The sequence below is a fragment of the Meriones unguiculatus genome, chromosome 11 (assembly GCF_030254825.1).
Source record: "Meriones unguiculatus strain TT.TT164.6M chromosome 11, Bangor_MerUng_6.1, whole genome shotgun sequence".
Taxonomy (NCBI): domain Eukaryota; kingdom Metazoa; phylum Chordata; class Mammalia; order Rodentia; family Muridae; genus Meriones; species Meriones unguiculatus.
Genome location: NC_083359.1, coordinates 86,583,741 through 86,609,615, shown reverse-complemented (window position 1 = coordinate 86,609,615; position 25,875 = coordinate 86,583,741). Strand labels below are relative to the sequence as shown.

The 25,875-nt window shown below is 45.9% G+C and overlaps 1 protein-coding gene across 4 annotated transcripts in view; it reads left to right on the top strand.

The window, feature by feature from the left end:
* Mpzl1 (myelin protein zero like 1) overlaps positions 1-25,875 on the top strand; it is a 40,667-nt gene that overhangs the window by 1,728 nt on the left and 13,064 nt on the right. For 3 of the 4 annotated variants that reach the window (XM_021658260.2, XM_021658259.2, XM_021658258.2), the window contains exon 2: positions 23,357-23,523. In XM_021658260.2, the coding sequence (XP_021513935.1) occupies positions 23,357-23,523 (167 nt within the window). Of the gene's footprint in view, positions 1-18,482; positions 18,622-23,356; positions 23,524-25,875 lie in introns of those variants that run through there. The other variant, XM_060364604.1, reaches the window with a different exon arrangement.

Below are 25,875 nucleotides of genomic sequence, written 5' to 3'. Positions count from 1 at the left end.
CAGAGGCAGGAACGTTGGTGTTACGAATGAAATGTCGCCTGCTCTGGCATAAAATAAAGCAATCTTTATTTTTAGAAGCCAGGTGTGCTGTCTTACACCTGAAATCCCAGGGCTTGAGGGGTCGGGACAGGAAGGTTGCCATGAATTCGAGGCCAATCTGGGATGATTTGAAGATCCTGCGTGTAAGGGTTCATCTTTTACAGAAAGTTCTTTGGAGGCAGCCAGACTCTCTCCATGTATTGCAGACTGGTCTGGAACTGGACATCTTCCTGCCTCCCCCTCCCAAGTGCTGGACTAAAGGTGTACACCACACTGACCTTTGTGCTTTTGAGATTATTTTTCACCATGCTGCCTAGACTGGCCTTCGGCTCGTAGGCTCAAGCGGTCCTGCCTGTGCCTCCAGACACCTGGGACTACAGGACCACACCAGTGTACCCTTCAGGAGCAGCTTCTCAAGTTCTGTCCAGTTCCTGAGCAAATGTCCATAAGCACTTCTTAGATGTTGAGTATTTGAAACTGTGACGGAACTTGGGGTGACAGGCGTTACCCTAGGATGCCCAGTTCTTGAGATGTCAGAACAGTGAAACCAAAAGGTTTGGTTTTGTTTTTAATGTAGAAAATGAAGCTATATTCAGTATAGCCATGTTGGGAAGAGAGAGATCCAGTGACCCAACTCCAGCCCATCCCCAGAATCCTGAACGTTTGAAGTTTAAATAAAGGGCAAGAGGCATGTGCAGGTCTAAGTGGTCCAGCTCAGGCGGTGGGCTCACCCACCGTTGACCCTCATTGTAAGTCTCTCCAGCAAGGTGGTCCAACAACGGTGGCTGCGGCTGCTGAGGTTACATTGTAGAGATGGAGGTACAGCCTTGAAACTTGTTAGTTGTTGCTGATGGTTACATCGTAGAGATGGAGGTACAGCCTTGAAACTTGAGTGGGCTCTTCTCTGGGGCTTTAGCTTTCCAGGGCAGAGGCTTGCCGTTGAGAAAGTAGATTAATCTACAAATGACCAGGGCTGTCCATTCTGTAATCATGTTTCCCCGCCCCTCTTCTCCTTCCCCTTCCCCGCTTAACAGTCGCATCAGTGCTGTGTACGTCCTCATGTTTAGACTAATGTTAAATGGGAGGAATATTGGACTGAGAAGTCAGAGTACACAAAAATGCCCGTGTGCACAGCCAGCAGTCATGCCTGCTGGGAGCAAAATTGTTTACAAGCCTACTGACCCCATTACACCACACTCAGCCCTATTTCTCTGGTTCATATTCTGTCTCCTGGAGATTATTTCATTTTTTCATGTTTATTGTCTCTTGGCTTTTCCACTGATGATGATATGACTCACCACCAGGGCTGAAGGAGAATAAGGCAGAAAAGAACAACTATTAGATCCTGATGATTTAGTGATTTACCTAAAGCACTGCTTGTACTGCCTAGTCGCCAAGCATGACTTCACTTGCTACCTGAAACATAGTGACCTGGAAAGGTAGCTGAAACCCTGGGCAGTTACGCTTAACAACCTGCTGACCGCCAGTAAGCTTGCCCACCCCACCTGTGGTTTTAGAGCACAAAACCTGCATACCCGGGAGCAAAGCTCCTCAGGTACTGTCCTGGCTTAGGTCCACCAGTGAGTGACGTCTCCTGTCTTCGGCTCTTACTCGAGCAGAGGGCTTATTTTAGAAAGATTCCCACCGAAAAGCCTAGGGAAGTGCCTGCGACCGGACAGGAACTCAGTAAGTGTTTGCTGAGTGCCTTCATTGAGTGGCACAGGTGGCATGACGTCATCTGCAAGTTGAAGTTTGTTACCTGAAATGTTTGTTTCTTTGTTTTTCGAGACAGGGTGTCTCTATGTAGCCCTGGCTGTCCTGGACTCACTTTGTAGACCAGGCTGACTTCCAGCTCATAGACGGCTGCCTGCCTCTGCCTCCCAAGCACTGGGATTAAAGGTGTGTGCCACCTTCAGGCCTGGCACCTGAAGTTTTAAGTGAAGGAACTTTTGAGTTTTTAACCTTTTATTTAATTTACTTATATGTATTTGTTTGAGACAGGACCTCACACACTATGTAGCCCAGACTGGCTTCAGACTCAACCTGGCCTTGAACTCACAGTAATCCTCCTGTGTTAGCCTCCTAAATGCTGAGATTACTAGTATGAGCAAGCACAGTTGATGTGAATTTTTAAAATCATAGTTAAAAGCTTTCTAAACTTGTAAGGTACGCAGATAATTTACTGTAAACAAATGTTGAAATTGAGGTCTAAAAATTGAATGGTACTGCTCTCCTAAGAAAACATAAACATTGCCCTGACACTCCACACGACCCACGGGTCCTGGGAAGTGACATCTGCCTGAGGGTGACGACTTTTGCATCACTTTCTCCCAATTTACCTTCTGTTTGTCATTTCCCTGTGGGCTATTCCCCTGGATGATCCTTGCCTTACAGGAAGTCCCTGTGTCTCTGAGGTCATGCCCAGCCTCAGCCTGTTTCTTACTCTTCTGGCCTTCTATCCCCTCCCCCTCCTTCATTCATGTATTTTATGTACAAGAGCGCTCTGTATTCATGCACATTAATGGGGAATCAGATCTCCTTACAGCCAGTTGTGAGCCACCGTGTGGTTTCTGGGACTTGAACTCAGGACCTCTGGAAGATCACTCAAGCGCTCTTAACTGCTGAGCCATCTCTCCAGCCCCTCCCTCTCCCTCCTTATGTCTCCGGCACCATTACTAAAAAATGTACCAAGTGCAGAATGTCACCCTGCTCTTCAGTGCCGCCTCCCAAGCCCACAGCAAGTTACTGGAGCTCTTGAGGGCTGTGGTTGCTCCCTCACCACCACACCCCCCCTTCTGTGCGTTAGCCGCTTCCTGGCTGTTTCTCTCCCTCTCCAGCTCTCCGCAGCCCATTGTTGGACTCATTTCCTGGCAAATGCTCTTCCCTTCCCAGGCCTTCTGGCCCTTCCTTGTATGCACCTGGCAGTGCCTCAAGTCTGCTGGGGAACTCCACTGCCTTCGTCCATCGCCTCGCGTCCGCTCTCGCCTCTGCTGCTGCAGTCAGATCTTTCTTACTGTTGTGCAGTACAGACGTGCTGTAGAGTTTGTCTTGTTAAGAAACCCGACCTCGGACCCCACAGTTCCCCTTAGCTATACCTCTAAGCTCCGGGTCTCAGCAAAATTTCTCCAGAAGTGTCTGGCCTCCATTTAATAATTAAGTCTTGTCGTCTGGAGGTCTTGGAATTTGATGTTTCCATCGCGGATCTTTTATTCGCCTTTATCTTTCTTTCCCGATTCTTCCCTTTAGCCTCTAGTTTGTCTGCTTTGTTTGCAGCACACCCCCCCCCCCCGTGTTTACTCCAGCAATACCAGGGGGAGGCCAAGAAAGAAAGCGCCAGGAGCACACCTTCTAATCCTGGACAGTCAGCAGTGAACTCCCCCCTGCCATGGAGCTCCCACAAGCAAGCATGTTGAGAAGAGGGGCCGGGTGGTCTCAGCTCTGCTGGCTTCCTCTGCACAGAACCACCGTGGGAACCTTGGCCTGTGTGAGGCACTGTATGGCCGCACAGGCATGTAACCGGGGAAGTGGTTCTCACCCTTCCTCACGCTGTCACCCTCAGCCTGAAAATCATTTTCATCACTACTTTGTAACTGTAATTTGCTACTCTTATGAATTGCAATGCAAATAACTGTTTTCAGATGGTCTCGGGTGACCACTGTGAAAATGTTCATTGACCTGCTAGGGGGTCACGACCCATGGATTGGGAAACACCGAACTAGGGTCTCACAAGCCTCAGACTAGCAAAAGTCCCGGGGTATAGTGGAAGACTGAGGATGCCTAAGTCCTTCAGTGCTTAGAGACTATTTGGACAGATAAGTAATGTACATAAACTAAGTGGAACCAAGGTTTTACTCTCATTGCTAACACTGGTAATTGTTCAGAGAAAAGAGAACCAGTGTGCCTTTTGTTAATTTTTTTATGTTAGGGTACAAAGTAATGAGTTTCCCCCGCTGCAGGTTAATGTGTATGTATCCTGACTGTTCTAACTTTGTTCTCTCACCTGCTAATGTCTCTTGATAAGTAATTTCCTTTGGGCGTAAGTCTGTCTAATATATATGTTCTTGCAGCTACAGACTTTTTCATCACAGGTAAATAAGTACCATTTTGAGCCCTTTGCAAACAATTTCAGTCCTGAAATAACCAAATGAGGCAGGCCCAGTCACTTTTTTAAAATGACAGGACCAATAGCATTTTGTAGGCATTTTTTTAAATGCTTCTTTATTTGGGTTCTTATATCCATCACCCTTCTCAACCCCAATTCCTTCCAACACCCCAGCACCAGGTAGAAGAGACAGGCTAGTAGGGAAAGAGGACGTTGGTATCCTTCTAGACTACTTCCTGCTGATTAGGGGTTTTGAATTCCTTTGGCAAGTCCAATCTTTGTCTAGTCAGGATATCTCCAGCATCTTGTCTCTTTTCTCTCCGCCATTTGACAAACCAGCAGGAGCGGGAAGCAGCAGGAGGAACAGCCACATTGCCTCTTTCGGGGCTCTGGTCTTTTTATACCCTCTTTAGAGTCCCCAGAATTAAACTAACTTCGGCTGGCAGAAATAACCCCCTGCCAGAGCGTGCATGAGGCAAAAAGTCTGCTGCTGTGGGGTTAAAACAAAAATATGTTTACGTCACATAACTACACTTTTAAACACACCATAATTCCCGCTGCAGTGTTTCAGATTTCTTTTTAACTTTGAAATATGTGCATAAAGCATATACTGAGATATCTTGGGGTGGAACCAAATCTGTGATGCAGATTCATTTGTTTATTAGGTACCGTTTGTAAGTAGCTTGAAGATTATTTTTATGCAACATATTTAATGTACTTGTGTTTGGGAATTTATTTGTTTTGATTTTGTGAAATAGAGGCTTGCAAAATTTGATTCAGGAGCTGATGACATCATATTTACTTCAGGAAGGTATGAAAAAGTTCAGAAATCTTTGGGAGCAGGGCAGGCTCTTTTTTTTTTTTTTTTTTTTTTTTTTTTTTCTTTATCGAGACAGGGTTTCTCTGTGTAGCCTTGGCTGTCCTGGACTCGCTTTGTAGACCAGGCTGGCCGCAAATCATAGAGATCCGTCTGCCTCTGCCTCCTGAGTGCTGAGATTACAGGCTGTGTGCCACCGTGCCTGGCTAGGGCAGGTTCCTAAGGAAATCCAAAAACGGGAAAGCATACTGCCCCTCAATCTCCCCCACCTTCTGTGCCCCATTCTCCACTCCTCCTCCCCCCCCCCCCCGGCCAGAAATGTGTGTGTATAGGTATAGGCCAAAGGGCAAACTCAGACATCATTCCTCAGGCACTATCTAAAATACTTTGGTTGTTTTTACTTAATTTTAAAACATTTATTTTTGTTTTTTGTGTGTATTTTTCCTGCATGTATGCCAGTGTGCTATGCCTCTATAGTATCTGAGGAAGCCAGAAGAGGGTGTCAGATTTCCTACAACTGGAGTTACAGGCAGTTGTAAGACTTCATGTGGGTGTGAGGAACTGGTCCTCTGCCAGAGCAGCCAGTGCTCCTAACCCCTGAGCAGCCCTCCAGTCACACGCCACCCTTGCTTTAGAGGCAGGGTGTCTCTCTGACCTACAGCTCACTAAGTTAGACACAGCTGGCAAATATACTCTATTAGTAAGTTCTTGTCTCAATTTCTTGAGCGTTTGAAGCACACAAGTTTTAATTTTTATTAAATCTAATTTACCATCTTATATGCTTCTGCTTTTGGTGTCTGTGAAACCATCCACTGACCAATACAATGCACCGCGGTTAATTCCAGTGTTTTCTTTAAGGTTGTATAGGTTTGCCTCTTATATTTAAGCCTGATCTATTTGAGTTAAATTTTGTATAAGAGTATGTTTACATTTTGCTTTTGTTGTTTGCTTGTTTAATAATCTATCTTGGGGATTGTTTTACCAGCATTAAAGAACTTTCTTACTGGGCTAGGGAGATGGCTAGGAAGGTCAGTTAAGTCCTTGTCACCCAAGTACAAACCTGGATTCTGCCAGCAGCCCCATCGTAAGAGCCAGTACTGAGGTGCCCAGTCGGGAGGTAGAGGCAGGAGAATCTCTGGGGCTGTCTGGCCAGCCGGTTTGGCTGAGTCTGGCAAGTTCCAGCCTCAAAAATAATATAAAGATCTGTTGAAGAAGATCCCTTACATTAACCTCTGACACAGACAGACAGACGGACAGACACATATATAGAGAGAGAGCTTCTTTATTTTTTATTTTAATGATGCTATGGTACTATCTTAGCCAAGGCTTAAACATTTCTTTTTGAAAATTCAGATGAGTATATGAATTTGAAAATTATTTTTTAAACGGCAGTGTGTCTTAGAGAGTTTCATGTTAGCTTTCTCAAAGGTTCCTGAGCTATCCAGTCTGGAGACGTGATTCTTCTGTAAGAGACTGTTTATTCTTGTTTTGTGCACTGCTCAAATAACTTTGCATCACACTTGGTGATTGGACAGGCGTGGTTGTTCTGACACTTCTTGCCCTCTAGAGGCCTCTGGTGAGTGCTCATCTCCTGGGAGAATGGCCCCGAGGAATTGAGAAAGGTTTCTTTTCGCTGAGCTTTTATAGTGTCGGGAAGCAGAAGACACAGTTCCCTGGCAGTGTCTGGGGAAGTCTTGGATGAATGTTGTGCCCCAAAGTGACTGTGCCTCGTAATTCACAGTACGTGTTCTTTCACCCGTGGTTGTGTTGTTGTCTGTAAAACTCACAAAGAGTAATAAGCTACACTTTGATCAATACAGGCAGCCACGCTGTAGGTGGTAAAACATCCGAGTCTGAAACAATGTGGGTGTGGCTTTCTTTGTTAAGCGGGGAGGAAGTTCTGTGAAAATCCTGAAGTACACAGCCCATTACTGGTCCTCAGTGACTTCTGGCCACTGGATAGCAGTCAGCGACAAAGCCCACAGGAAGCAAAAACCAGCTGGACAAAGCGCATTGCATCAGGTTACTAAGATTTTTATACCCAGATGTGGTGGCGCACGTCTGTGATCTCAGCACTCTGTGAGTCCAGGACAGCCAAGACTACACAGAGAAACCTGTCTGGGAGTACAGTGGGGGGAATGGGACACCTAAGATTTTTTTAAATGTGGTGTGTGTGTTTTTAAAATTGTAAGAATTTTTTTTTAATTGAGCGTGTGCTCGCACGTGCACGCACACACTAGTGCTGTGGCGTGCTTGTGGAGGAAAGAGCACAGCTTACAGGAGTCTTCATGTTCCACGTGGGTTCCAGGGATGAAGCTCCTTTACCTGTCATCCATGTCCATGTCATGTAACTCCCAACATAGCTCTTCCATGGGAGACTCCGCTTCTTCTATGCACTGGAATTACATCCCGATTTTGTTGAGGATGGTCCGCACACCTTCACCAGGTCATCCTTCTGGCCCAGAGTATTTTCATTTGTAAGAGGAACTCGAGCCAGACAGGGCTGTAGGGCCTGTAAGCCATGGGAGCACTTCATTAGGAGGCAGGCTAGAGCCGCTGAGGCTGGTGGCGACCCAGGGCAGCTGGCCTGGTCTGAAGGCTAAGCAGTCAGAGCACTCATGAAGGCTGAGTCTCAGAGTGGGGTGTTTCTGGGTGGGGCTCATCGCCCCGCTTGAGGCCACAGATGCAGCGCTGAATTATAGTAGTTGAGATGTCTGCAGGAGTGAATAAAACACTATTATTTTTCTCGTTCATATTCACTGTGTTATAATTTCAGACGTAAGAAGTTGCAGAAAAATGCAAGGGATAATGTCTGTGCTCACCCTGATTGCTCAAATGTTAATATCTCTCTCCTCTTCCTCCCTCAGAAATGATGATTCCTGCCCCCAAGTACATTGCACATTCTCCAAAGACACTTTTTCTTTGTATCACCACAGTGTCATTATAATCAGGAGATGAGTATTGTTTTTTTTTTTTTTTCAAATCAGGGTTTCCCTGCATAGCCCTGGCCGTTCTGGAACTCACTTTGTAGACCAGGCCCAGAGACCTGCCTGCCTCTGCTGGGATCAGAGACGTGCCCCACCATGCCCACTGCCTGTTCCTCTAAGATTATCCCTTATCGCATGGCAGTGCCTGCCTCTCTGGTCACCTTGAGTCGGGATCACTCCCCTCTCCCCTTTTAAATCCACACCAGTATCTTTAAATATAAACTAGAGCATCCAGCTATATTGTACCTCGACCCTACCCCCATCTGTCTGGTGACTCAGGCTTTGCGTTTGGCAGGAATGCAACAGGAGTGACACTGTTGTCCACGCAGGCCACCAGAAGACGCTGGCTCCTCTTTCTATTTCTGGTGCCATGTTGCTCCTCACTAAAGTGACCATCATTTCCTGCTATGTAAGGAGCCATCCTGTGAGGAATGGATTTTCATTTTTTTCTCATTTATTTATTTTATTCACTTTACATCCTTGTGGCGCCCCACCCCGGGATATTTCGAAACTGAGTAAATGTTTGGTAAGATTGCCGTCCAAGTGGCCATGGTATTTGAAAATAAAGCTTCAAGAGCATGTAGCAGGCATTTGCTAAAACATAGCATTCATTTCTCCCCCTTAGTTTGGAGACAGGCTTTCACTATGTAGGGAACTCACTATAAAGATCAGGCTGGCTTTGAACTCACAGAGATTTGGTTGTCTCTGCCTTCTGCATGCTCTAGAATTTCTTCTTATTAGTTCTTTCAAAGAAATTAGGCATGCGTAGTTGTTGTTTTCTTAAAATAAAAGGTGGGGGAGGAGAAAAATCCCTTGTGCTATAGGCACAGCTCAGTTGTTAAGAGCCTTTGGAGGACCTGGTTTAGTTCCCAGCATACACACAGTGGCTGACAACAGTGTTAGTCAAGTTCCAAGAGGGATGTGATGCCCTCTTCTAGCCTCTGTGGGTACCAGGCACACAGGCAGTTCACGAGCATACTTGAAGGCAAGCACTTATACACATAAAACCTAGCTAAGGTATTTGTAGCTGTATATATGTAAATAACTTGATTTTCTTCGTTATATCATTTTTAGATGATTTGAGATCAGTTTCTGCCTCTGGGAGTTTTTTACTTGTCTATTTGGAGGGTAGAAACAGCATTTTAAAGAATCCTTAGAAAAGTTTATTTCGAGTCTCTCTTCTTTTTTCTGTGTAACGTCCTGTCCCAGCCAAAAGCCCACTCGGACCATATTGCCCTGTTTAAAACCCCTTAGTCTTCCTGCGCTCAGACCCTACAGATCTGTGTCGTCCACAATGTAGACGCTGTTTCTGCAGGATGCGCTGTGGTCTACCTTGAGTCTTTCTGACGTTCTGGGCAAAGTGCACTTTCATAAAGCATGTCCTCACCGCCGTAGTTTTGCAGACTTTGGCCTTAACTGTGTGTGCTCTATATTGTATATCAGGGTGATGGTTTGGTTGGAATATAAAGAAATGGAGGCAAACCCAATAAATAACTCACACTCAGGACAGTCCCATCCCTGTTACAAAGGCTGTTTCCCTGCATAATATGCGTACCTAACCTTTTTTTTTTTTTTTTTCTGTGTAACTCTCGCCAGACTAGAATTTACTTTAAACTTGTGGTCATCCTCCTGTCTCAGCCTCCCGAGTGCTGGGATCGCAGGTGTGTGGCACCACACCTGACTCTCAAGAATGTCCACACCCATGTGTTGTGTCCACCAGCTGTGTCTCTGCAGAGCCCAGCACTGTCCAGCGAATGAGCTGCCTGGGACCTGTTTTGTTGACAACCTTCCTGTCTACTCTGACGAAGCCGTGCTACATAACAGGAAGGGGACACAGATGTTCTGTCTCTTTCCTCTTTTACTTCCCACTCCAAGTGTGAGCGTTTGCATCCAAACTCTTCCTCGCTGTAGTAAATTGATCCTGGAGACATTCACCAGGTTTTTGTACAAGCTAGAGAAGGTGTGACTTAAGGGTGGTTGGTTTCTTTATTTTAGTTCAAAATGAGTACTTACGTGTTTGAGTAGCCATAGTATCCTTGTAGAGGAATCACAAAAGATCATCTGTTAGCTGTCTGTTCTTGCTGTGTTTTTTTGTATGTTTGACTTGTGTTTGTTTTGGTCTGTTTTCTTTATACTAGTAATGGTTGTCTTGTGCATGCTAAGCAAGTGTTCTACCATTAAGGATAGCCTACTCCATTTTAAATTGTATGTGTGTTTTCTTTTTTTATTAAGATAAAAATCTCAGTATGCAGCTTGGAGTGGTCCGGATTTCACTGCCCTTCTGGCTTTGAGCTCGCAGTCCTGGTGCCTCTGCCTCCATACTGCTGAGATTACCGCCATGTCTGGTGCTGTCATTCCCTTTTAAACGGAACTGGGAGTGCACTGGGTACCAGGACATAAAGACTATCAAGGAGTCGTGTGTCCAGGGAGCTAGGAAGATGGCTCAGTGGCTGAGAGCTGGCTGCTTTTCCAGAGGACCTGAGTTTGGTTCCCAACACCCACATTTAGGTGACTCACAACCTCTCGTAACTCCTGCTTCAAGTACTCCAACACCCTCTTCTGGCCTCCATGGGAACCTGCATGCCTGAGGCATATACACATCACACTTGTAGACATACACATAGAAAAAATATATCTTTAGTCGGACATGGTGGCACTCTGGAGGCAGAGGCAAGCAGATCTCTGAGTTCGAGGTCGGCCTGGTCTGCAAAGCTAGTTCTAGGTCAGGTAGAGCTATATTATAAGACCCTGTCTCAAAAACATCAAACAAAGAAACAAACAAAAAAGTAGACTTTTTTTTTTAAGTTTTTGTTTTTTTGTTGTTTTTTTTTTTTTTTTAAGAAAGTGAGAATCCATCTGGGGGGCTCAAGTCTGCTGCGGTACCAATAATCAAAAAGGGTTTGTCTTTCTCTGGAAGGTAAAGGTTCAGTAGATTGCAGCCATGAGGTATCGTATGAGAAGTACTGAGTAGCAGGGCAGAGCTGATCAAATCAGAGGCCTCTTGCCCAGTCTTGTCAGATGGAACCCTGGAAGGCTGGGCTTTAATGGAGACTGGCCTGCTTCTGGGCCGAGAAAAGTAGGTGTCACATGTGCAAAGGAAGGAAGAGGGAGAAGTGAGAACAAACGGCTCCAGCTCACCTGTGTGGCACCTCAGGCGGAAGGCCTGGATGGGGCCCTGGTTTTGAAAGGACATCAGTGTCGTGCTGAGGGTTGGTGGCACTTTTTTTTTTCTTTCCTTTTGTTTTGTTCTCCTGAGACAGGGTTTCTCTGTATAACCCTGGCTGTCTGGGAACTTGCCCTGTAGACCAGGCTGGCCTCAAACTTGCCTCTGCCTCCCCACTGTTGGGATCAGGTGCACCTGGACTGCCTGGCCAAAGATGGCATTTTTAAATTGTGTTTTAAATAAGAGACTGGCATGAACAAATTTATATTTGAATCAAATTTAATTGAAATTGGCCCAAGAATATCAGCAGTAGACACAGCTGCCAGCTATCACAGCACTAGAGAGGACACAGTGTTTCTTTGCATTGTTTATCTATATAGATATCTATAGATAGATATAGATTAGATATATAGATATATAGATATAGATATCTATAGAGAGGTATCTATATATCTAATCTATATCTATTTATAGATTATATATAGATATCTATATATAATCTGTAGATATCTATATATAGATATAGATATATATAGATATCTATATATAGAGAGAGATAAATATATGGACTTTGGAGACAATGTGAACTAGATTTTGTTACTGGTTTTGTGTGTGTGTGTGTGTGTGTGTGTGTGTGTGTGCAGGTTTATAACATTTATTTTACCAGTGAACCTTACTATGTCTGAACCTTATTGAAATGCCAGCAAAACTGGCTTCATCTACCGCAGGCCCGGTCTTACTGTGAAAGGACATCATCACCAGTTAAGTCCTGACTTCTTTGGTGTGCCAGAGAGTGGTCTCAGACCCTTGGGCGTTTAAAGATTTGAATGCCTTGGTACACACTTCGTAACAGTTAAATCAGAATGTCTGAGGGGAGAGGGTAGACCCATGTATGAATATTTTATTTGTATTCTTTTCCTAGTTGATTTGAGACTGGGTTTCATGTTTCCATGCCTGGCCTTGAACTGGCTGGGTAGATGAGGGTGACCTTGAACTCATGCCTAGCTGCAAGCCTTGCAGCTTTTGTCTATATCTGTGTCTGTGTGTTTACACCGTGTGTGTGCAGATGCTCGAGGAAGCCAGAAGAAGGCATTAGAGTCCCTGGAGCTGGAGTTACATTTGCAAGCCGAATAACTTGGGTGCTTAGAATCAAATTCAGGTGCTCTGGAGGAGTACCAAACACTCTTAGGCACCAGCCATCTCTCCTGCCCCGAGGTTTTTTAAGCGAACTTTGGTTTTGAGGGCTGTTGGGGTGGCACAGCAAGACAGAGGAAGGTGCAGGTATTCAGAACCTCCCGCAGCCACACACCTGCCCACAGGCTCCGGTGTTACCAACACCCCCACCAGAGTGGGGCCTTGGAGAAGGCTGTTGAGCCTGCTGGACCTGTCCTGGGACATCGCTGGAACCCTAGGACTCTAGAGCTTACGGTAGTGTCCACTTCTAGTGTGTCTGGGGGTAGGGCCGCCATTATGAGCACATACACATAGTTTCAAAGTTTTCTAGTAGTTTAAATGAGCACCGCTAACTTATTTATTTTGCGGTTTTGTTTTTTTTTTTTTTTGAGGAATGCCCTCCTTGGCTTTGACCTTGAACTGGCTGGGTAGATAAGGGTGGCCTTTTCTCTGTCTCTCCAGAAGAGAGCACAGTGACTCTCCAGTCACTACAGTGACTTTCTGGTGTGGGCTGGCTTTGTTTCCCCACATCCTTGGACATACCGTAAATCTTCTAAGATTTCAGAGTTCACGCAGTTTCAGACACAGCGATCTTTTGCTTAAAGAGAAGTTCTGTGCATGTTCCTGCACTCGGGAAGGATGAAGTGAGCTCTCCATTGGTCAGGCCATCAGAGCTTCAACATAGGGTGTTAAGGTACAACCCCCCAGAAGGAAGATGATCTGATTTACCACAGGGTCGTGTTTTCACCTGCTTGCCAAGAACTGAGGACGTTTGGATCCTACACGCACGTGCTCTGGGGCAGGGGATGGATGCACTGTAGATGTCTGTGTGTCTCCACAAGGCTGTCAGGTCCAGGGTGGGCTCGTAAGAATGAATGGTCAGCTGAGAAAAAAAGCGCTCAGTCACAGGAGACAGAGACAGTCCACACAGAGAGAGGCAGAGAAGCAACGCCAGGCCAGATAGTCAAGTGATCGGCGCAGTGACTGGCCTGATTCAGGACCTTTTGAATATTTCTCAGTTCAGCAACAGAACCATCTTTGTTGGTAAAAAAAAAAAAAAAAAAAAGTTCAAGATAGAGATGTAGGCAGCTGGACATGCATGTGAGTGGAAGGAGCTGAGTCTGAGAGACTGGGGAATCCTGTCTGCTTCCACAAGCACATGGAAGTTTCTCCTCAACTGAAATCTCAACATATAAACTCCCTTTGGAGGAGCCCTGAGGACGCCCCCTTCGGGGTTGTGTCGGCCAGCAGACTTTACCCTGAGTCGTCTCTGTAGACCCTTTCTGTGATGATGTTTTAAATCTAGGATGTATGTTTGTTTTTTGTTTTTGGAGACAGGGTTTCTCTGTGTAACAGAGCTGTGGTTGTTCTCAGTCTGTAGACCAGGCTCACCTCGAATTCAGAGATCTGCCTGTCTCTGCCTTCCGAATGCCAAGATGAAAGGTGTGTGCCACTATGACTCGAAAATCTTGAATTCTTTATCGTGAAGCAAAATAGGACTTTGATGTTTTTTTTTCTTTCCTTAGTTCTTTAATTTCATCCTCCTCCTCCCTCCCCACCCCCTGCATTTAAACCCTGAACCCTGAGCACATTGAGAGAGCACCAGGCATTAGTCAGGTAACGAGGATATATTGGTGAGCATTGCCGAGCCAGCCCTTTGCCCACCGGTGGCCACAGACAGCTGTCCTTTCTGCAGAGCGTGATGGGAGGAGTGACAAGGGAAGGACAGGCTGTCCAGGGAGCACCGGGGTGGGGGAAGGAATTTACTTTGAGATTGAGGCCTGAAGCAGAATTTCAGACAAGAGTGCAGAGGCGTGTGTTCCTGATGAGTGAAAAGTTCACTTGATGAGTATTTCAGGCTCACTGAATGGAGTACATTATTGTAGCCGTCCCTAACTTTGTGTCATTCAGCTAAGAGATCCAAAATAGCAACCCTGACTCATAGGAGAACCCGCTTGAGCTCCGCATGGTCTCTGGCCACCAACAGCAGCCAAGCAGCCCTGTACCTGAGCAGTCCCTACTGACGTGATCAAGCTGGCTCTGCCGTCTAACCCCCCGCCAGATTGCGCAGGCACAGTGAACACTACTGAATTTTTTGACTGGGAACATCTTGGAATTAAAAAAAACAAAAAACAAAAAAAAAAAACGCTATTCCTGCCCTTACTAATGTCTTTTCTCATTTGTTTGTTTGTTGTTATTGTTGTTTTTCCAGACAAGGTGTTGAGGCCTGCCTGTCCTGGAACTCACTCTGTAGATCAGGCTGGCCTTGAACTCAGAGATCTGCCTGCTGCCCCCTCCCAAGTGCTGGGATTAAAGGCCTGAGCTACCACCGCCTGGCTTTCCTTCAGTGTTTATTCTGAAAAATAAGATGTATAAGAAAAAAAAAGCAGAGAGAGCCAGAGACTGAGACAGAGAGAGTGCACAGCTAATGGGGTAAATGTGAAAATGAGCGCCAGGCACTTGCAGCTCTGCCGCTGTTGTCATGGGCCTTTCCAATCTGTCCCCCTCGGCCGTGGCCCAGCCGTAACCATTATTCTGAATAATCTTGTGTTTACTGTTGTATTTTGTTCTTTCCTTTTAAAAGGTCACGAGTGCTTGTCTTAGGAGATAATATTAGCCCATCACGTGTCCCAACAGAATCAACAAAAGATAGGCCGGAGAGCAGTTCCTAAGTAAATGGACTGGTTGTACTCTTTTACCAAAGAGGACATTCTGACAACTTCACAAAGCTTAAGAAAGAACTGGTTAAGGGAAACCGTAAACACGATCATCTGAAGCATTTGAGGTTTTTAAAAAATATTTATTTGTTATTTATATAACATTCTGCCTGCAGGTGTGCCTGCACACCAGAAAAGAGCACCAGATCTCGTTACAGATGGTTGTGAGCCACCATGTGGTTGCTGGGAACTGAACTCAGAACCACTTGGGAGAAAAAGCCTGTGCTCTTAACCTCTGAGCCATCTCTTTAGCCCACGTTTAAGATTTTTACAAAGCAATGTATTAGAAAAGTACCTGGTTGGGGCACTGAGGATTTCCTCAACCAATAACAGTTTCAGGATCATTGTCTGCGTGGGCTGTTAGTGTTTATTTAGTCACAACTGTGCTATCCAGTATATTTCTAGTGATTTTACAAGTTTGAATTTATTTAGAATAATAAGGGTGCCTCGCTCACTTCATATTGCTTTAAGTAATCAGACTATTGGAACAGGTCATGTCAGGAAATGACCTCCTGGACAAACTGCTAGACAAACCGTGTGTGAATTTGCTTTCTTCCGGCCAGGTGGTGTGGTACACGCCTGTAGACTCCGCTAGAAGGACTGCCAGCATGAGCCTGCCCAGCTGCCGGGCCAGACAGCAGAAAGAAAGCTCTGCTTCTTTGTCCTCTCAAACTCTGTATTTTCCTTTTGTTCTTCTCTAACATGTTCTGACTCTCCATCCAAAGTGTAAGCACAAGTGTGGGCGTCATTTGCTTCTCTTGGAAATGACCTTGCTCAGGTGTTTCTATCTGTCAAGTGTTTTCTACAAGTCTTTCAGTCTGAGGCCATCTCCATGCTCTTTGTTGTAACGGTCAGTGTCTCTTAGCTGCTGAAAGATGACTTTGGACAAGATGCAGTTCTCTAGGGCACAATACTGAAGAGATCTTTCCGGTTTGTTTATTTGTTTGTTTTCTTGACCTTTAAGTTCTAGCATAACTCAGCAAGGTTTCTTTCTTCTTGTCAAACCAAGGGGAAGCGTCCATTTGCCGTTACTGTCTGAGTTTCTGTGGAAGCTTATGTGAGCCTCAGAAGTTCACCAATCTGGGAGCGCTTGATAGTAATCTTTTTATTCATTCATCTCATTTTTGTTTTATTTGTAGACAATAGTTTTCCCTGATGTCAACAGGAAAAACTTTTTAAAGAGTTTTTGTTCCTAAAGCTAATACACTGTTTCCCGGTTTTTGTTTTGTTTTGTTTTGTTTGTTTGTTTTTCTCTCTCATCTTTTTCTCCTTTTGTTGTAATAAATACCATAACCAAACAGTCCACCACGAAGGGAAGTCTGGGCAGAGACTCAAGGCAGGAACTAAAGCAGAAGCCATGGAGGAACTCTGGTTCCTGGCTTGCTCTGTAGGCTCCATTCAGCTACCTTGACCTCCCAGGACCATCTGCCTACAGTGGCCTGGGCCCTCCCACATCTATCATTAATCAAGAAAATGCCCCACAGAAAAAGCTCGTAGGCCAGCTTAAAGAAGGAATTTCCTCAGCTGAGGTTCCTTCTTCCCAACTCTAGTTGGTGTCAGACTGACAAAAAACTAGCCAACACACATTGCAACAGTCATTTTCCTTATTTTTTTTTAACTCTTATGTTTTTAGCTTTAATTTGTTTATGTGTGTTGCACATAAATGGAAGTTGCACACATAATGGAAGTTGGTATGAAGTAGCGTGCGTGCTGTAACGTGCATGTGGGAGTCAGGGGACAACTGTCAGGAGTCTGTTCTCTTCCCCCATGGGCTCTGGGTACGGAAGTTGAGTTGTCAGGCAAATTCAGCAAGCACTTTCACCCTCTGACCTATCCAGCCGGCAGCTTTAACTTTCCCTTCATTTTGAGAAGTGTCAGATTTCTACATGGCTGTCTCATACATCTTTATTTTTGGTTGACTTCCCCACCATCCTCTCCTCTCCCATATCTGCCTTCCCCTACCTTAACCCTTCTGTTTTTATAGCATATCTGTATATCTGTTCTGCTCTCCTTCCCTTCCCAACTTAAAGAATCTCCTTTTCCCTCTCGCAGGCCCTTTTACGTTTTCTTGGTTCTGGACACACTTTACCTAAACGCACATATATAAAATTAGAAGCTAGGATGTGTACGTAAGAGAGAATACATACGCTTTGCCTTTCTGAGCTGGGTTGCCTCACTTCCGGTTTTCCAGTTCCACCCATTTCCTGACATGTCACAATTTCAGGTTCTTTACAGCTGAATCAAGTCCCATTGTGTATGCCCCCCCCATTTCATTACCCGTTCATCAGCTGGTGGGCATCTAAGAATAAGAGCCACTTTTTTTTTTGTCATGATCCTATAATTATAAATTCTACACCTGAAAAGACTCTATTTGATATTTTTTTTCACATTGTTGATTCCAGCCTTCGGTGGCTTGGAATGTAGCTTAGCACACAGGCCTTTCTGTGTCTTGGTGTTCTTCGTATTTGCATGTGTAGATGTTTTAATTAGACCCTGAGAACTCTCTTTTATGACTCTGAAGCTGAGCTGTCTGAATCCACAATAATTTAACTATGTTTTCCTACTGTAATAATTAAAAGGGGGGGGGCAGGACAAAGCAAGCCATTCCTAATTGTTTAAGAAAGCAGTGAAACCACCCTCTGCTTGGAATGCAGCCTGAGAGGGAGACCTGCCTTCTAGCTTCTCTCTCTGCTCACACAGCAGAGACCTTTTCTATCAACGTGCCATTCCTGTCAGAAACACTTGCAGTGTGCTAGTGTAAAAGCACGTTGGCTTCTACACTCCGCCATTGCACAGAGGCTGAAGCAAGAGAAACCGTTGCAGTGTGCTTGGCAAAAGCTGGTTGAAGTCTAGCTGCCGTTAGTGCGTTGAAACCACACGCAGAGTTGAAAGAGGCCAGCCTGGTCTCACAATGGCGGGCCATGATCCAAAGGAACCAGCGTAGTTGAGGAAGCTGTGTATTGGTGGTCTGAGCTTTGAAACTGCAGATGATAGTTTAAAGAACATTCTGAGAACTGAGGAGCATTTATAGATTGTGTGGTGATGAGAGATCCTCAATAAAACTTTCCAGGCGCTTTGGTTTTGTGACTTGCTCTTGTGTTGAACGAGGTGGCTACAACAGTGTGTGCTAGGCCACACAGGGTGGCTGGGCCTGTGGTGGAATCACGCAGCCCTTTCTAGAGAGGAGTCTATAAAGTCTGGTGCCCCGTTGAGCAGTGAAGAAAATTTTGGTGGTGGTATTAAAAGATATAGAAGAGTATAATCTAAGAGACTACACTTTGATAAAGTAGGGCAGATTGAAACCGTCCAAGTTCTGGAAGTCAGGCAGAGAGGAAAAAAAAAAAGAAAAGAAAAAGAAAGAAGAAAGGATTTACTTTTGTAATTTTTGATGATCATGACACAGTTGATAAAAGTGTTCAGAAATGCTAGCTGTCAAAGGGCATGATTGTCAAGGGATGTTTCTAAACAAGAGATGCAGTCTGCCAATCCCAGAGAAGTCAATCAATGGGCATGATTGTGAAGGGAGACAGCTATTTCCATACGAGAGATGCAGTCTGCTGGATCCCGGAGAGGTCGAGGAGGTGGATGTGGCAACTGTATGGCTTCTGGGGGAGACTTTGGAGGTAGTTTTGGTCGTGGTGGAAACTTCGGAGGTGGAGGCTGTGGTGGTGAAGGTGGTGGCGGCAGGGGGAGTCATGGACGTGGTGATGGTGGATTTGGAGGTGATGGTAGCGATTGTGGTGGTAGTCATGGTTACAGCAGCAGGGGAGGCTATGGTGGAGGAGGACGTGAAGGAGGAAACTGGTGGAGATAGCTGTGGAGGTGATGGGAACTCTGACGACTTTGGAAATTACAGCGGCAACAACAGTCAAAGCATGGGTCCACGGATGAGGGTGGCATCAGGCGATGCTTAGGGAGTCCGTAAGGAGTCAGCTGTCTGGTGACAGAAGTGGTAGATATGGTAGTAGAAGGTTTAACAAATGCAGAAAATGGCTACGGAGGAGAGGGAGGCATTGTCAGGGAAGCTGCGGGTTACTTTGAGACAGTTGTTCCAAATGCATTAGAGGAACTGTAAAAATCAGCCACTGAAGGAACGATGGTCCCTGGTCAGAAACCTCACTGCAGCTTAACCAGGAAGCCTTCTCGCTTAGGACTGTCGTAGCACAGTTTGCGAAATGTGCAGCTGTTTGTTAATGCACTCCCGAGGTCTTTCCTCTTTTGTAGCTTTTCATTACACCAGGTATATTTCCCTGTAAATTGTACTAGTAGTGCCAGGAATAAAAAAAATTAAGGAATTTTCAACGGAAGAAGGAAAGAGAGAGAGAGAGAAGAGAGAGAAAGAAAAAAGTTTAAGCAAGAGTCACTTCACTGTTGCTTGGTATAAACTGGCTGGGCTTTAGCTGCTGTTACTGCGTAGAACCATGTGCAGGCTCAAGCAAGGGCTCCTTCCTCCGAGGCTTTCTCCTGAGAGAGCTATGCAGAGCTTTCGACACAATACTTTCCCTTTATCTCTCATCATCCCGGCTTTCTGAGATAGTCCCAGGCTTGTCCTTCACGGTGCTCTCCACCCTTAGATACATTCCTAGCTTCTTCAGGAGGAGTGGACGCAGCAGCATGTTTGAATGAGGTTGGAGAGCTGGGGGAGAAGGCCTCAGGGAATGTGAGAACTGGCCTGCTTCTGAGTCATGTAGGGAGCCCTGGAAGGCTTGCATGGAGGAGTGATGTGATCTTACCTATTTTTTTTTTTTTTTTCAACAAAACCTTTCCGAGCTCTGTGTGGGACACTTGCAGTTAAGTGGGTGGGGCTGGGAGTGAAGACACTGGTTAGGAGGCCACCGAAGTCTTCTGAGTGAAGTGCTGCCTTCCTCCAGGACTGTAGCACTGAGGCCTGGAGAGAGTCGAACTGTGGTTTGAAGTAGGGAGAAGGTGCTTTCTAGACAACTTTGGACCTTGTGAGGAAGAAGAGTCAGGACAGCTCTGCAAGTCAGGAATCAGGCGTTTGGTTTGGGCATTTCAGATATGTGACAGATGTCAGTCTCGGGTTCTGAGTCGTCACTTTTAGGAGCTCTGAAGGGAGATGAAGTCACAAAAAGCACCATGAAGTGCAGGTGGGTCTCAGGGGTTACTCTGGGGCTCTTTGACTTGTGGGGACGAGGAGAACAGGGAGAGCAGCCTTCCAGAGCCAGATTAAATTTCAAGGAGCAAGGACGAACTCTGTTAGGATTCAGAAATTAACATTGGTTAAGCCACGTGAAGGTCACATTTTGATTGGAGGAGCAGGAAGATCTGATTTGGGTTTCTTCATGAGAAAAGAGTTGGAAGTCAGACACCGGGACTGTAGAACTCCTAGCCTGGCTCTGAGAGTGACATGTGCAGAACTGGTGGGAAGGTGTTTCATAATGAAAGGCCACTTGTTTGCTCTCCTCAGCAGCCTTAAGTAATGAAATCATCTCACCTAGGATGCCAAAAACCTATTCGGTGTTTGACTAATGTTTTTCTCAGAATTCTTGACTGTAAACTCTGCCACCGGGCTTTCTTTTTTAAATAGCTTCTCACTGTCTAGGCCAGGCTGGCTTCTACCCCTCAGCGTCCTGCTCAGGCCCTGTGCAGGGATCTCAGGCCTATGTGACCTTCCCTAGTTTCCCCAGTTCCGCATGGGACATCTCAAGGAAAGAGCCCTTTGCAGCTGGGCCCCGAGGCAAGGCTCTAACTTAATAAAATCCCTGGGAAACTTTGTTTGTGGACATCAGAGACTGGGACTTGCAGTTCTCACCATCTGAGGGAAAAAAAAAACGTGTCCAAACCACACAGAGTAAGTGAGGAACGTGTAAAGCTAATGCTCCTGCCACGAGCCAGTTAACTGGCCTGTCTTGTTCCTTGTCATTGGTTCTGAACCCAGCTCCCCAGGGCTGCTGCTGCCTGCCCACAGTTTGCAAGGCCCGCCTTTTGTTTGCTCCGAGTCTCAAAGAAAGGCTTATTTTGAGGCCTGGGCCGCAAATAATAATCCATTGTTCCCTGTAATAATAATCCACCCTCTCTGAGGAGAAAAAAAATTTGCCTGCTTCAGTGTGGCTATCAGTTTATTTAAAAGAATAGCCAAAGTGGCCATTATATTCTGAGAACAAACATTTGCAAGATGGTTGGAAGTAATGAGGGGGTGCCCCTATTCTCCTTGGCGGGAGCCACAGCTCAGCCTTCGGGGAGAAAATGACTGTCAGTCCCGGTGACAATGCTGGCCTGTTACATTCTGAGAGTAGTTGAACACAGCAGGTATCTATTCCAAATGGTTTCTTAAAAGAAGACCTTATTTTGCAGATGGGTGTTTTTAGGTTAACAGTTTCAGGAAAAAGGCATTTAGCCTGTGACAGCGCCTCTGTTCTGACTGAAGACGTCTTACAGGCTGCAGCCTCTAACCGCCCCCCAACCCTGCACTTTTGTAAGGTCTCCAAGAGAAAACAAAACAAAACAAAAAAAAACCCAACTGTTTTAAAATTGCAAACGTTAGACACATTTTAATTAGCATTTCCTGGGCTTGGGCTGACTAAACAAACATGGAGGATGAAATACAAACCTAAACTGATGTGATCAACTATTTCTAGAGCCCCTTGTCCCTAGCACAGGGCAAGTTTAAGGGAGGTAAGATTTAACTCACAAAACCAAATATATTATACATTTTCCTGCCTTGAGTCCTACACCAGAAGAATGTCAGTTAAGTAATAACAAAATGATCTTAGATTAATTCCTTTAGATATAAATGTGAGTAAAGCTTATGTGATAACCACTGGAGTATATCACATAAATACAAAAACTGTTCAGACAAGTATGAATAAGACCTTAGTGGTATTAAAAATAGGCCACCAGGGAAACCCAAGAAGGCTTTTTTTTTTTTTTTTTTTTTTTTTTTCTGTTCTGGAACATACTTTGTAGACCAGGCTGGCCTCAGACTAACAGAGATCCTCCTGCCTCTGCCTTCTGAGAGCTGAGATTAAGGGCATTTGTCACCCCCCCCAACACACACACACACACACACACACACACACACACACACACACACACTACCCAGGAAGGCTTTCCATGGACGAGCAGGATATTTCTCATTGCATTCGTTGCTTTACTGTTGCTGCGTTGGAAGGCCTCAAGGAAGCCCGAGAGACTGTTGACGGTTGAGAGAAGTCGCTCTGCAAGGCCAGCTGCTCTCTGGCTCCCTGAAGAAGACAAAAAGCTGGGGACAGGAAAAGGCCAGGAGCCTAATCAGAGATGTTTAGGAGAGTGAAATATTAGATATGATGCCTCAGTGAGGAATATATGTTGTCACGCTCATTGTTAAAATCCACAGGACTCAGGAGTCTTCCCACGAATGAACCCTAATGTAAAGTGGGATCTTCGTTAACGGTCATGTAGCAATATGTTTATAATTGAGACAAATGTGCCACACTAATGCCAGATGTTAGTAAGAGAGGAGACCGGAGGAGGGGGATGGAGTTTGTGGGAACTCTGCACTTTGCCTGCAGGTTTCTGTAAACATGAAACTGCTTTTACTGTTTGTTCTTGCCTGTGAATGATTTTTTTCTACATTTATTCATTTTATTTTATATGTAAAAGAATCAGGCCCAGGTCCTCTGTAAGAGCAGCAAGTCCTCTAAACTGCTGAGCCATCTTTCCAGCCTCCAAAGGGCCTCCCTCTCCCTCCACCCCCATACACACAGGGTCACTCAATACCTCTCCCTGGCCGACCCGAAACTCACTGTAACCCTGGGTGTCCTCAAACTCACAAAGATCTGACTGCTTCTGTCTCTGGAGTGCTGGGATTAAAGGCATTTGCACCAAACCTGGCTCATCTGTTCATTAAAAAAAAAAAAAAAAAAAAAAAATGGGGGCTAAAGAGATCGCTCAGAGGTTAAAAGCACTGGCTGTTCTGCCAAAGATCTTGAGTTCAATTCCCAGGAATCACATGGTGGCTCACAACCATCTATAATGAGGTTTCGTGCCCTCTTCTGGCCTGCAGGCAACACATGCAGGCAGAATACTATATATTTAATTAATAGATAAATCTTTTTTAAAAAATAACTATAGCCAAACTAGTGAAAAAGAAAATTAATCTTTAATTAATAAAAACTCAAAATAAACCATGTCTGGTGGTCCATGCCTGTAATCCCAACACTAACCAGGCCGAAGCAGGAGGATTCTGAGTTCAAGGCCAGCTTGGGCCACATAGTGAGGCTGTGTCTCCAAATAAACTACATGTCTCCCAAACCATTAAACACTTACTGTGAAGAAAACCGGTACCCTTTCTTTGGCAAATGTGCACAGTGGAATTTCGGCCATGTCCTGTTCTTGAACTTGTTTGTTTGTTTTCAGTGACAGCGAGAGTATCAGCCTTGGAGGTGCACACCCCTAAAGAGCTCTTTGTGGCGAACGGGACGCAGGGGAAGCTCACGTGCACGTTTGACTCTCCCAATACAACGGGGTGGTTGACCATTGTTTCCTGGAGCTTCCAGCCAGACGGCACGGACAGCGCTGTGTCGGTAGGGACCACCGCCCTCCTGCCCCCCCTCCTGCCCCCCCTCCCTCCTACCCCCCCCTCCCTCCTTCCCCCCTCCTGCCCCCCCTCCTGCCCCCCTCCCTCCTGCCCCCCCTCCCTCCTGCCCCCCCTTCTGCCCCCCCTCCCTCCTGCCCCCCCTCCCTCCTGTCCCCCCTCCTGCCCCCCCCTCCCTCCTGCCCCCCTCCTGCCCCCCCTCCCTCCTCTTCCTTCTGCGTTCACCACCTCAAACACACTGCTGTACTCTCCTATGATCAGTGATCCACTCTGACCGCCCATTACTGAAATGAGCTGCCGTAAGGCTCTCTCTTCTCATGCTTCAAAATGTGCCAGGAGAAAGTTTGCTCAGCATCTTTTGAATGCAGCTTATTTTCTTGTCTTTTAATGTTCTTTGCCATGTCGTCCGCATGTCTACCGTGTTGCTGTTCCCCACCTCATCCCCTAATTTCCGACCATCAGAGTCCGCGTGGAGTCATTCACTTCCACACAGCAGCCTCTGCTGGACTGTGCCTTATCCCACACCTTTCCAGCTCATATTTCTATTTATTTTAAGATATCTGTCTGTATCGGTCTGCCTTTGCTCTTACCTGAGCATACTGAGAAGGAAGCCTGGCGTGTCGTTCCAGGATGACAAGGGGCTCAACAGAAGGAAGGTGCTGAGAGGGGGGACACACGTGCTGTCCTGTTTTCTCCTTGTTGCTGTGATAAAATACTGACGGAAGCAACCTAAAGGAGAAAGGGTTTATTTGGGCTCATAATTCAACGGCACCATCCATTATGGAGGGGAGCAGTCAAGACAGCAGAGCTTGACGTAGCTGGTCACAGCACAGTGACTTAGGGAAGCACAGAATGACAAATGCATACTCAGCTCACTCCCCCCTTTTTATGCCGTCCAGATCCCAGCCCAGGGAATGGTGCTCGCTATGGTGGGCAAATTTTCCCATGTCAGTTAATTAAGCCAAGACGATCTCCCACAGGCATGTGCAGAGCCCATCCTCCAGGTGTGTCTAGAGTTGATCATAGTTGAGATTAATCATCACAGAGAATCAGTGACTGGTAGAGGCTAGTTATGTAGCAAGAGCTTGCTAGATATGGACCAACGCTTCCCATCCCTGTCTATAAAGGGAGCTGATAAAACCTCCCACAGAAGGCGGCTGAGAACAAGAAAGTTCTCAGTATGGTGTCTGGTTCTTGCAGTCCTAAGGTAGAGACTTCATGGCCCTGTTCTCCTGTGGGTCCGCTGTGTGTCCTTTGGACACTGGCCCCTGCTTTAGTAATGTGCATTGAGTTGTCAGTACTCGACAGGGCAAGAATGCCATCCATCATTAAGTAAAAGTATCTAGCTCTTGGGCCAGGTGTGGTGTGGTGGCACACACCTTTAATCCCAGAATCCGGGAGGCAGAGGTCGGGGGATCTCTGTGAGTTTGAGGCCAGGCTGGTCTACAAAGTGAGCTGCAGAATGTCCAGGGCTACACAGTGGTACCCTGTCCTTCCATGCCACCCTTCCCCAAGACAAACAGACCAACCCACCCAGAAGAGTAGCTCTTTTTTGGCTGTGGTTTGAATATGTTCCCCAAAGTCCACGTTGGATCTTAGTCCCCTGATCGTGTTTGGAGGTCATTAGGGTGAGATTAGGTGAAGTGAGGAAATAGGGTCCGCATGGTGCAGAGAGAGTTCCCCAGAACATGTATTCCATCTTCCCGGGGTACTCTGCCACGTTCCGATGCAGCAAGATGCTCCACAGTGCTGACCACTGCTGCCTGAAGTTGGGGTCCACATGTCTGGCATTGAACCGACCTTTCTTCCCCTCTCTTTCTCTTCTGTGTCCTTTTACTTTAGTTGTGTTCTTTGAAGTGGTTCTGTGGGATTCTGTAGTGATGGTTCCACCTGGTCCAGTTAGTTCTTTGCTTATGTTAGTTCTTAATAAGAAATAAGAACTGTTAATAGAAATGAGAACGTTTGCTGCCTCTCTTCCTCCAGTCTGGGCTAGGTGCACCTCTGCTTCCTTGTCCCAGATTGGTACATAGTACCTGTACTTTCTCCTACTTCGTGATGGGTCACCATTGCTGGTTCAGAATGCAAGTTGGAGGGCATTTAGAGATGCTACAGGAAGGGAAGGCTTGTTTTCTGGGTTGACAACTTATTGTCTGTTTCCTTGCTGGGGATGGGAGGAAGGGAGAAAGGAAGGCAGATGGCAGCTGACTTTGAGCAGGAGAGATGCCAAATAACAGAAGTCTCCTAGTCTTTGAATCAAAGAGGGGCTTGAATTCCATCTCCAAGACCTGTGACCTGGGGCAGGTCACTACGGTTTTCTGAGCTTCACATTCGTCATTTGTGA